At 32.8% G+C, this 13,435-nt stretch overlaps 1 protein-coding gene across 11 annotated transcripts in view; it reads right to left on the bottom strand.

The window, feature by feature from the left end:
- ARB2A (ARB2 cotranscriptional regulator A) overlaps window positions 1–13,435 on the bottom strand; it is a 431,807-nt gene that overhangs the window by 247,141 nt on the left and 171,231 nt on the right. For all 11 annotated transcript variants that reach the window (XM_040448542.1, XM_040448600.1, XM_040448532.1 and 8 more), the window contains one exon: window positions 4,480–4,698. In XM_040448542.1, coding sequence (XP_040304476.1) covers window positions 4,480–4,698 — 219 coding nt within the window. The remainder of the gene's footprint in view (window positions 1–4,479; window positions 4,699–13,435) is intronic.

Genomic DNA, 13,435 nt, shown 5'->3' with positions numbered 1-13,435 from the left:
CAGGGGTACGGATTCCAGTGAGTGGGTTTATTATCAGTTCCTGACTCCTTCATAGTATGCTCTATACTACTGTAAAAATTAGCTCACACCTGTTTATTCTTAAGGATTGACCTATAAAACATGCTCAAAAATCTCTAGGATTATGGGGAGATCTAGAGGAAAGGCATAAAAAAATAAATATTGATAATATTATGAAACAAAAACACAGAGATATCTCAAGACAGCACATGATAAATTCCACATAAGTTAACCATTCACAGTAACATCCATGAGTCACAGTAAGGAGACTATTGACTACAGTGATATTAAAAGGTGAGATTTCAGCTGGGTACTACAACATGGACAGAATTTGGATGAGAGGAAAGAATAGGAAGCAACGTTACAGTTCCCATAAAGCACAAAGTGTGTGCAGCATAGACCAAGTACAACAACTTGGCTCTACTCTCATGAGCAAGTGTGTAAAACAGAAATCGCAGTAGGTTGGCATGAAGTATTTCCATTTTCATCCATAATTTTACTATCTTAATGATATAGTTAAAGAAGAAAACAGGATATCCCACTTTTATATATTCAGATGAAAATATACAGATCAAGGTATCATATAAATATTGAGGAACTGACTTTTTATCATCAATTTTTGTAATGTATTCTCAGCTAATAGACTGAGGTAGGTGACCAACAATGTAATTTTGTTTATTTTGGTTTGTTTGAATGTTTCCTTACAGAAGATCAAGTAGCATACTTTATTGATGCTGGATATATATTGATGCTGGACCAATAAAAACATTGGTATTTTAATCCTGGCTCCACCACCTTATTTACCAAATAGAAATTTATTGTGAAGGCTCTGTAATACAAATATTTATTATGAAGACTTTGTTCTGACTCTGGGGATATAACAGTGAGCAAAAGACAACTAAGTCCTTGCCCTCATGAAGTTTACAATCAAAGTCATGAGATTTTGGAAAAATTACTAAGTTTTGACTCACAGTCTTCTCATGTAAAATTAGATCAATATTAGTGACTCTATTAAAAGAGAATATATATGTATACACATACATATATTTATATATATTTGTTACTTACATAATATAAATGTTTTATATATGTTGCTTATAAATATTTAATAGCATCTATTAAGTAACTGTTCAAAAATCTATTAATCATCAGATGTCATTTAGTATATCATATCATGCTTTTATTAAATTGGTTTAAAATTCATATTTCATGTATACCTTTTGTTTCCAAATGGTTACAACAATGTGATAAAGAGGAAAGGGAGCAAGAATCTACAATAATTAGAAGTCCTGGTTTCAACACTTAGTTCTACCACTTACTAGTTATGTGATCCTAGACAAAAATGAGCTATCTGTGCATCGGTTTCCTAAACTATAAAATAAAGATAAAAATATTTGATCCTCTTACCTTATGGGATTATTCCAATGAATAATCGATTTCAAAATGTAAATGGTAAGAAGTATTTAAGTCAAATCTTTTTTTTTAAAGTTTATTTTTCAGAGACAGAGCGAGTGGGGCAGTGACAGAGAGAAAGGAGGACAGAGGATCTGAAGTGGGCTCTGTGCTGACAGCAGAGAGCCTAATGTGGGGCTCGAACTCACGAACCACGAGATCATGACTTGAGCCGAAGGCAGACACTTAACCAACTGAGCCACCCAGGTGCTCCAAGAAGTATATAAATTAATGCTAATTTTCCCCATCACATACCATGCTCTGTGCCTGGAAATTACACTTTTTGGAGACATGTAGTGGGAAGGAGTGTACAAGAAGAAATCACTTCTTAAGTGGATCAAAATTACCTAAGAATTCACCCACCATACACAACACGAACAATTCTTGTCTTCCTCAACACAAGATCACACCTTACCATCTAGAAGTATGTTTGAAGAGTACCACCTCACTTCTACTTTTTTGCACAATTCCAAAAGATTTTAAGAGAAAGGGTATTTATTAAGGAAAAATGACACTCATAACTAAGACTATCAGGTATATAGTTGTGTTATCTAAATGAGTCTGTTTTTGCTTTAAGTGCTTTCAATGGAAGCTGAGACTGATGAGTGAAATGGCACAAGAAAGAAGGAAAAAGACACGATAAGAAGCACAAAATGGCAGCAGTGTAAAAGAGCTAAAAGAATTAAAGAAAAAAAAAACAAAGGGAAAGAGAGATCTTTATTTTTTTTTTTAATTTTTTTTTTTAACGTTTATTTATTTTTGGGACAGAGAGAGACAGAGCATGAACGGGGGAGGGGCAGAGAGAGAGGGAGACACAGAATCGGAAACAGGCTCCAGGCTCCGAACCATCAGCCCAGAGCCTGACGCGGGGCTCGAACTCACGGACCGCGAGATCGTGACCTGGCTGAAGTCGGACGCTTAACCGACTGCGCCACCCAGGCGCCCCGAGAGATCTTTAAAATAAAGCAAAATGTGGAATTCGAGAAACTCAACAGATGAACATAGGGGAAGGGAAGGAAAAATAAGATAAAAATAGAGAGGGAGGCAAACCATCATAAGAGACTCCTAAATACAGAGAACAGAGTGAGGGTTGCTGAAGGGGAGCTGGGTGAGGGGATGGGCTAAGTGGGTGATGGGCATTAAGGAGGGCACTTTTTGGGATGAGAACTAGGTCTCATATGTTAAGAGATGAATCACTGGGTTCTACTCCTAAAGCCAAGACTACACTGTATGTTAACAAAGTTGGATTTAAATAAAAAATAAATAAATTCAAATAACATCTAAGAAATGAAGCAAAATTAAAAAAAAAATTCTCCCTTTAATATACACACATATATATAAAATAGAGGCTGTTTTAGGAGGCCAATGCCTTATCCATTAGGCCACTGGGGCTCCTAAATAGAGGCTGTTTTAAATGAAATATATTTGAAAACAAACAAAAAATGCACACACACAAGAGAACAAAAGAAAAATATCCAAGCAATGCTGACAAGAGATAGAGAAAACAGAGAATATAAAACCCACAATACAGGTGTCAGAAATAGATGCTTAATCTATACACATAGCCAAATAAAGGAAACTGTTTAAGAAAAAATAAAAACAACTTAATACACAAAATCACCGTTTTTTGCATTTTACATAAGCAAGTGAATACTTTTAATGGTTTGTAGATTTCAAAAACTTTTACAATTCATTTTTGAAATCTGGATATCAGAATTATTTTTTTTTTAACTGTCCTAAAATGGTGGTTGACAGACTGGATCATATAATTAGGAAGCTGAGTACAACGGATAGAGAAGAAGGTGACATCACGACCATTATGCAGCCATAGGAAAGAAAAGTGGTAACATAACTCTATCAGAACAAGCAAGCACTTGATTCGAATCTAATAGTGAGATGCTTTTCAGAAATGCAAATACTGCAATGTGACTAACTTTTACTTGAGTCACTGTATGATGCACTTTAGGGTTTCTTGGTCTGGATACGGTTTTTGGGTCTTAAGAATTTATATGCTGCTTTTGTACTGCTTAACTGCACTAACTTACTCAACAAACTGACCTATAGTCTTGAATGTGCACAGTTTAATTCCCAAAGGTATAGTGATTATGACACGAACTAGAATGAAGAAAATAACTTAGAAAGTCATCTATTCCTGCTAAAGATGGTGTGAAATATTTTATTAGTGAGCTTTTAAAGGAAATGTAAAAATAGCTCAAACTGAATAATTTGAAACTTCACTCCCATCTTACAATATAATTTATAAAGTGTTAATTTGTCTATGTTTAAATGTTCTGAATTGCTCACTTTTAAAGAACATATCAATTTACTACTTTACTCACACAGTAGCATTTCTGACATGCTTTACTATTAAATTATATTTCTAGGACCCATAATGCAGGCTTTGAAAATTGCATAAATCTGTCTCAAATATACAATTCACAGTATGTATATCAAGCAGAATGTGTCAAAGTGCAAATAAAATTGTTTTTTCCCCCTACGAATTAGAACTCCTTGGGTAGCACTACTATAACGATCCCATGCTGCTAGCATCACAAAGTGCAAAGGTTCATCGGGTAAGAAAAGAGCAAAGGAGAGAGTTCCCTCATTACACTATCCCTAAACTATTCTAGTTTAAATATTTATTAAGATATTAATTACTCTACCTCCCTCCATCTGCCTTCAGAAGTTAAGCTGAAACACCGTGGATGGATGGTTGCTCATAGGAAAACAATGCATTAAAACCATTACCACCCAAGATGAAGACTCATGTTTTGAACAGTGCATTATTAATTGCTTTTGAGACTTCAATAAAATATCACACTGAAATAAGAATGACGTGTTTTGTAACACTGACTAAAAAAGAAAACATTTCATCCAAGTTAACAACCATGGGAAATGAATGGTTAAAAATTAAAGAATTTAGTTTCTTTTAATCAAATAAACTCATCCGAATAAAATACAAATAAAGGAAAAGAAATAATGAAGGAAAGTTACAATCTTATTACTTACTCTGATATAGAGCTGCATCATTTCTTTTTCTCTTTGAGGGTTACGATACTTTTCATAGAAATCACGTCGCTTCTTTGTTTCTTTAGAGACTTTATCTTTTCTTTCCCGTTTTTCTGCTGGTTCATCTGAACTATCAGAAGATGACGGTACATGTATCTTTGGCTTTTCTACTTCAATATAGTTTTCATTGGGATTCAGCACTATTACTCCATATCCTTCCTGTTTTGAAAGCAAAGAAGGCAGCAGAATTTAATCTTAGAAACCATCTCAATTCACAAAAAATCTGTAAAATCTCACAGAAAGTGATTTAATATAGTTGCATATTCATGAAAATATTTCTTTATAAAAGACTATAGTTTTAATTTTTCCAACAAAAAGTTGTTTAAAATGGTTTGCCTGTATTGTATATGTAAATAAGCAGAGATTACTGGTAAGAACAAAAAGACAAAACTGTAACATAAAGATTATAAAGGTTCCATTTTTTAAAAAGTATTTCAGGTCTTGCAGAACCCCCCAAATAACTGAAATAAATAATCAAATAACAAGTACGCTTTCAAACCACATTAAATTTTAAATACCCATTTTGAGAAAATAGCCTCTTTGCAAGTGAAGTTTAAATATCAGACCACATTTTGTTAGATTTTGTTTCCCTTACATTGCACATTAATTTAATGAGCATTTTTTATTTGCTTGAATTCAAGAAAGAATAAGCAATTAAGGCATAAATTTAATCTAACACATTCTACAGATTTACATGTCTCTAACAGCAGAAACATATAATGTCTACCTGTGCAACTTGTATTTTTTTCCACCTCTCTTCTTTCATACAACAAAATAAACTAATGTCTTATTATAATGTGTGGAAGCAATTATTTAATCCTGAAATGTTTTCACTTTTAACTACCATAAGAATTTCTCTTTATTAGGGACCAGTTCCAAGAAACAAGTCCCAAAGTTTAAAGTACAGCTTACTGAGCTTTTACACCTTCTTTAAAGTTTTAGAAATGTTTTCCTGTATGACAATTCTAGCAAAGAAAACATTTCTATGGTTATAATTAAGAAAGCTTTTGGTATTTATATTAAGTTATAACTGATGGAATAATCTAACCACAAGAAAATAGAGAATAAACAATTTCCACTGACAAGCATGTGCAACATAAATTTGTGAAGCCATTGATACCTTATATTTCCTATTCACTTCTGTACTGTGGATGTCCCAATTTTGCCTTATAAAATCCTGTAAGGTCCTATTTTAGAAAGGTATTAGATTATGATAAAAACATGTAAGAGCCATGGAAAGTAAAATTTAAAAAAAATCTCATCCTCAGTGAAAAAGAAAATGATATACTTTTTACAAAACTATAACTGTAGAACTACTTCAACTTTAAAATTTGTTTTTTGACAAATCAACCATAAGATGATCTAAAAAAAAAGTGATACACTAATAATAGAGTAATATTAGCACAGACTCCATTATCTTATTTTTAAATATGCTATACCACTGCACTTGACTTGGTGTTGTTAATTGTCAATTTCACAATCTACGTAAAAACTTCATTAGGAGTTTTCAATCTTCCTTTTTACTCAATCAGTTGATATTATTTTCTAAAACCATGATATGGTTTGTAGATTGTGGAGTTCACTGAAGTTGTGTGTTAGTGATAGGACTGTTAATTAAGATATAGTTGTCTTACACATATGAAAACTACACAATAACACATACCAAACTGATTAACAAAATACCACATACTCTTTAATCTATATTCAAATAAAACTTTTATATAAACACAAGTTTTATGAAAAGTTATAAAATACTTCACTTATTTTAAAATTTAAGCGTTCTACATCAAAGTACACGATAAGGGTTTTTTTTTTTTTTTGTTTATTTTGTTTTGTTTTGAAGTATCTTAGCTGGGAAGTCAAAGTTTTACCAACAAAAGATATTTTATTTGATCCTGCTTTATTCTAATCTGTATAGCTATTCAAAAGTCTTGTAATTCATTGTGATCACTGTCAGGTAGACAGATTGTCACTTGGTGATTTTCTACAGTTGGACACACTTGACTAGTTATTAAAATCACATTTGAAGGAAGTTCCTACCCCTCTTCCTTGTGCCTCTTACAACTTTTCATGCCCTTCTCAAATTTCAGCTATAACTTCTCCTCCCACCAAAAGTAAGTTAAAGAACACTGTTGCACTCTGCTAAACAGGGTGAAATAGAGGCATTCATACACTGTCTTCTGGTGTAAGGAACATAGTCAAAAAAGGTCACCATAGGCCAAAAAGAAAATTGCCTCCTTACTAGATTCTGTACCGTGAGTAAGTGGTCTCCTGTCATGTTTCTTCCCTGTCTTCTCTGAGTGAATTGAACTTTAAACACACACACACACACACACACACACACACACACACACACACACACACAAACACGTGCACGCACGCGCACACACACGCACACAGTGTCTCATACTTACATGAGTTACAAGTGGCAAACCTAAAAAAGAATCTTGAACTCTTAGAAATGAAAATAGTGATGGACTGCATTTTAATGATAATATGAAAACATCAAACTCTGTGTAACAAAGTGGGACTTTAATAAATTGATAGAATGTGAGCATCACCTTTGTACCATGAATAAATTCCAAATAAAGGTAAACTCTTTAGATAAGACTTACAGTCCCTAGAATGATAAAATTTTGCCCTATATTTTTAACTTCACCACTAGACACATTATTTTCATAATACCATATTTATTTGAGCCTGATTTTACTTCAATTTTTGGAAATCATGGACTGAAAAATTATTGTGCCTACTTGATTTTAAATGAACTCTGAAATTTGATGTGTCCTATCTAAATAAGTATAAAAAGCAGATACACATAAATCATCAAAGAAGTAGTATTTGTCTAAGTTATTGATTATGTAACTGAAAATTACATGACTCATTTGTCCAATTTTATAAAGACACAATGTCAATTTTTCACCGAGGCATCAACTGATGAAAAATGATTCTATTTTTAAATCACCACTATATAAATCAATTAAAGAATTTTTAGCATTTAGATTTCAAACAATGAATGCTTCTCTTTAAATCCTGAATTATTTAGAAAATATTTTATCATTTAGATATTTCACACCGCCAATTTAATTAATGGAATAACAATCAAGAAGTATTCAGGAATATTTTCTGCAGAAATGAAAGCTAATTTTAATAAATGCCTTTGTTGCAAATTCAATTGCCATTCTGTGAAAAACTTACATTTTTCAATTAAAATTTTCCTGATAAATTAACTAATACAATATTCACAGAAACCATTAATAACCATTTTATCATGAGGAACAGAAAATTGGAGGAACGAAATAAACTCCTCCACTTTTATGCTGTAAGCACAGATGTGTAGTGAAACTTCATCTTTTCCTCCTTTTCTCTGTCAATATAAATACTGTCCAAAAATTCCTTTATATAATAAAGGTACAGAGATTTTTGCCATGTCAACATTAATATATTGAAATCAAAGTACCAAAGTAAATACTCAAAGTAAAACAAGGCACATAACATACCAATAGTTCAATTTAGCTATTTTAAATGCCCTATCCATTTATGTCTTAAAAAATCAGAATAAATGCCATTTAAAAAATTCTCCCTATTCCCCAAAACTCAATCAATACACACAGAAATTAAAAAAAAGAGATCTTATTTTGACCTTTAACAAATGTACCCATAAAGTTTTACCGAACTTTATGAAATATATATATTACATATACATGAATATAATATCATAAAAGAACCATGCATTGCCACTCTAACAAAGAAGCTCCCATAACAAATGCTTACAACCTTAAACATTTTATACTGAAGTATTCCTTTTATATTTAATTATTCATGCTAAGATGCTATAAGATGAAAAGGCAGGTCATTTCAAACATCCATGGAAACATCTTTAACAACACAAAATGATGAAAATGATTATCTAACATTCCACAACTAAATAAATAAGACTTCTGGCATCTTGCATAATGATTTACCCAAATCAATTCCAATATCCAACATTTCAAGAGACAAAGCATATATAAAGTTGTTAATTAACTCTTATGTTTGAGTGTACAGTCTAGTAGAAGATCAAGAAAGTGATCAAGAGGACAGATATTGGTAAAAGTAAGCTTTATCTCTTTCATTTATCTCATTCCATTTTCTATCCTTTGTAGCTATAACTGTAGTTTCATTTTCAGAACTGTGTTTATAAGGTATAAGCCACGGAATCTTACTCAGAAACCCTCAAAATTGTATTGCTAGACATAGTATTTTATTCAGTACAAGGGTTTGCTGTGATTTAAACAGAATACACAGGCCTCCAGGCCTCCTTTACTTTGAAGTCCATAGATGCACTTACTAATAAATAATAGTCCATTTATCATTCAATCAACAAATGATGGCTTAGGTCAGAGGTCTAAAACAGATAGGTGATGCCAAACACAAAGAACCAAAGAGGAAACCTTGCTAAAGAAATTAAATCAGTATATAAAGGTACTTGTCAAGAAGATTCTACAAATAGACAACATTCTTCAATGCCTGACCAAAACCTGAATGTACTTTGATCCCAATGAAATCCTGCTAAAACTTAAGATTTATCCAACTTAATTTGCCTATTAATTACCAGTTATAAGGAAAATAGAAAACAGGAGCAAATTCTACATCTTTTCAAATCTCTTGTGGTTGGTTAAATAACAAATCAGGTGCAAGTACTCAGCTCTGCATATTAACCTGCCAATACTGCAAGCCACATGTGACCAAAGAGGTCAGGGGCCAGAGTAGAATCCTTTGACCTGTGGAACTGTCTGTTTTGGTGTCCAGCCAAAGCTCTGTAAAAGATCATTTTACACAGATTTATCAATCATATTTTTCAAGTTCAGCATTCTATCTGCTTGGTTTGAAAGAAAAAAGGTACTCATCCTCAAGGGAAATGAAACCCAAGTGTTTTATCTATAAACTACATCTACCCATGGTTAAAATGGACAAACCACTGCCCATTCATCTTTTCTGAAAGATGTATGTTGTGTTTATTCTCATCTTTTTCACAACAAGGGTATGTCTATGTCACTGTTGCAACATTCTAGGTGCAACAGTGAGATGAGGTCATGACAACCAATCAGAAGTCACTAGTGAAGCGTTAAAGTAAACATAGCTGTTGGAGCTGCAGCACTGCTTGAAAAATGCCCCCTCCATTATTTCAGCAATTTTCTCAAGACGTGACCTGGGACTGAAACACCTAAAATGTCACTTGACTCCGTTTTGTGCTTCCTACCAGTGTGCATTTAGGTAACAGCCAATATTTTGTAAAATGTTTGTCATGAACATGTTTTAACTTGTAGCTCCCTACATTCTAATGTCGTGTTCCATGGTATAAAAATACCATAATACAGACCAACATAGATTATTCCAGTAAGTTTCCAACTTCAAATAGCTCATCAAGTTAGTCAGTAAAAGAAAACATGCCACAAAAAGTTTTCAGAGGACCACCTGTTGTCTATTATTTTTACATAGCACTTACTCATAAATCATAACACAGGGTAATTAATCAAGCTGTCAAAGAGAAGGTCAAAGGTTATATGGTAGAGTCAGAAGGTCATGCATGGGCTGATAGAGGTCAGGGTCACACTGCATTCCTCATTATCAAGTTGGGATGAGAGACGGCCCAAGCAAACAAAAGTGAAAGCAGATGGAGAAGTGAGTGGATAAAAAAAAAAAAAAAAAAAAGGAAAATTTCACAAACAAAAAGTGAAAGAAGACTGTCAGCTGCCTTCAAGCAGAGAATAGAAGAAAAAGAAATACACTGAAATGTGCTCAAAGGAGCTCAAGAACATAAAGAAACTACAGTTTTATTAATTAAATAAGTTGAATATAACTTTTCTTGGCCATTTTATTAATGTATACTAAGCAATAGTAGAAAATATATGTTCACCATCTCCATACCTTCCCAAACTAGTATGCTCAAGATCATTTAACATAAAGGCAAAGAGTGCTAAGGGTAAAGTATGATTACAAAAAACAAAAACAAAAAACCCAAAAACCCACAACTTATGAGAGCTTTTTCCCTTTAATACTGTTTCTGCATTTGAACATAGATGTGAAAATAGTTTTAGCCACAGGATAGATAATTTTTAAGTATGATACAAAGATACCCACAAATATAAATGCATCATAAAAGTCCTTTTGAATAACAAAACAGTTATAAAATATTCTATTATTATGCTGGCCTGAATCAGATGCAGAATACTGTGCAAAATTAGCTGTCACCCTTTGCTCAAAATCTTTGTTAATCTCATTTTGAATGTTTGCAGCTTTATCAACACATGCATCAATGTCAGCTCCTTGGTTACTGAACCGCTATAGTTGGAAGAAGATATAATTAAAATGTTTTGGCACAGAAAAGGTGAAATTGTATCTTCCCTTGTTCCCTTAGGAGTCTGTAAAACATGAAGGATATATTGACAAACACACACCCTTGTCTCTGGTTCTGACACCCCGGGTCATCCAAGTGCTATTTATTTTAAAAGATTCACTTTGCACTTACCTACATTATTGCCTGTTTTGTATCTAACTTTTCCTAGGTTCTAGAACATTGTGATGCTTAAACACCACAACTTTTTTCTCTTAATCACCAATATTTTATTTATTAAAGCATTCCATACATCCACAATAGCTTCATAAAAAAACATTCGCCATTCATTATCAAGGACATAAATGTGATTTAATACTGCAGCATTAGGAAATCTTTTATATTCTTTGCTTTTCATTCTCATAACCCCCCCCCACACACACACATTTACACATTAAACTAAAAAGTAACAAGTTACAACTGTTGCCAGCCAATGACAGATCAAATCCCTAAGTGGATATAAGGGGTCTTACAGACACACCCCTCTATTGCATGTTCCCAAGAAGACCTAGATGGACAAATTTATCTTTTAGAATAAGATAGTTATGCCTTTATGCCTTAGAGGGTTAAATGAAAGTCCAATATTCTCCTAGCTTCCTATTAAAATCCATTATAAAGCTGTGTAAATATCATAGTTATAGATGGTAGGCTCGAGGTCTTTCAAAATATTATCATTTTGATCCAATCATATACCATGCAAACATATGCCTTAGTTTTCAAGTTACTCCTAAAATCTGCTTAAAAACTATAGTACATAAATCATTTTATCTTCAAATATGCCACCTTTTTCTTTCTTCCCCCAATTAAAACATGTTTAAAACATTTTTGTTTTTTCAAGAAACAAACTGAGTGCTTTGCTTATGGTTCTAGAGTCCACTTGCAAGCATGAGGACATAAAGAAGGATCCCAAGCATCCCAAGTATTCACTGAATCAGTAATTCATTAAACACTGATTGCATACTACAAATATTTAATAAGCACCTACTATTAACCAAGTACTGTGATAGACACAGTGCTATACCTATGAGTCACCTTTCATTTTAAGATATTTCCATTTAATAGAAAATTCCAAATCAGAATTAAGTATAAATCTCTAAAAGGTCTATATGGAATCATTTTATTCTTCAAGAGAAAGAGGAATATGAAAAGGAAAAAACAAACAAACAGAGGAAAGCCTTATGATAAGATATTTGTTAATCCAATCTAGCTAGACTTTCAAAGATTGTTAATCCTAAATGGTAAACTATGCTTATGTTTGTTATTAAGAGTAACGGTTAAACTTACACCATCACAATGAAAATGAACTTCTTGGACATGTGTGTGTGTATGTGTGTGCTTGTGTATTGTATACATTCAAATATTTCAAGGAGTAAAATCATTTCATAATCTAAAGGGAAAGCTTCTATACACATCTACCTCCTAATAAACAGGTGCAACTGAGTACAGCTATGAATTTCTCTTCCAACAGTGACCTATGTCAGAAGATCTCCTCATACTTCTTCTGCTAAATAATTTAATTACCTATGAGTTATGGTTTCTTTGTAACCTTTTAAATGAGTAACTCATTAAAATGCAAAAATATGCAAAACATGATGTCACCAGGTCAAACAGCTGTGTTGGTAAAATTATGGCTGTGAATGTCCCCAAGAACATGAAAATATTAATAATTTATATTGCTCATTAGATGGCAAAAACTCTTTAAACAGATTTAGAGACAGATTAATTTTATAATCACAAAATGCTACACTACCTCATGGTAACAAATCTTTCTACCATCTGTGACCCTTTGGTGTACATAAAACATATAAAAATTCATAATGGCTTAAAGTTTTTGCATTATAATATGTGTATTGAGGAAGAAAAATAGTAAGAACCTGAAATATGGCACTACAAGACCTTGTTTTTAAAATCACAACTATTTGCCAACTTTAATCACAACTTAATTTTCCTCCCAAGAAACCGGACACAGTAATGGCAAATAAAGTATAATATGAGACAGTCAACAAGTCATACCTCTGTAGACCAATATGATGAGATAACTGCCTTACGCTGTTTAAAAATAAATGTCATGCTATGACCTCAAATCTTGTGTAGAAACTTCTCAGAGAATGACGAGAAGTGATGAAATTATGTAAACAAAGCAGTATCATACAAAAGTTCAAAATGTCTCATGCCTGTGCCTCACAGTATCATGATGGTGCTGAGAGCAAAGGGCAGGAAAAGATCTCCCCAGCTCTCAGTTGTTTTTAGACATAAAATGTTTTAGTTTAAAAACATATGTGTTAATTGTCAAATCTGGGCTATTTAGCTAGGAAACTAGCTTCCTAATGATGTTTTTCTGCCTCTTAAGCAATTTAAACATTAAATCCATTATTTACCACTGTAAATTATAGAAATGTGTTCATCCAGGATCAGCCAGCAGCAAGAGCATTACTTCTATGTGCACTTGATAATGCTCTTCACATTAACAATCCACCATGGGCAAAAATTAATGAACAGACAATCTTGACATGTGATCTT

Source organism: Herpailurus yagouaroundi, unplaced genomic scaffold (genome assembly GCF_014898765.1).
Source record: "Herpailurus yagouaroundi ecotype Mexico unplaced genomic scaffold, PumYag 29, whole genome shotgun sequence".
NCBI classification, from domain to species: Eukaryota; Metazoa; Chordata; class Mammalia; order Carnivora; family Felidae; genus Herpailurus; species Herpailurus yagouaroundi.
Note: the sequence above shows the minus strand (reverse complement) of the source record. Positions and strands in the feature narration are given on the sequence as shown.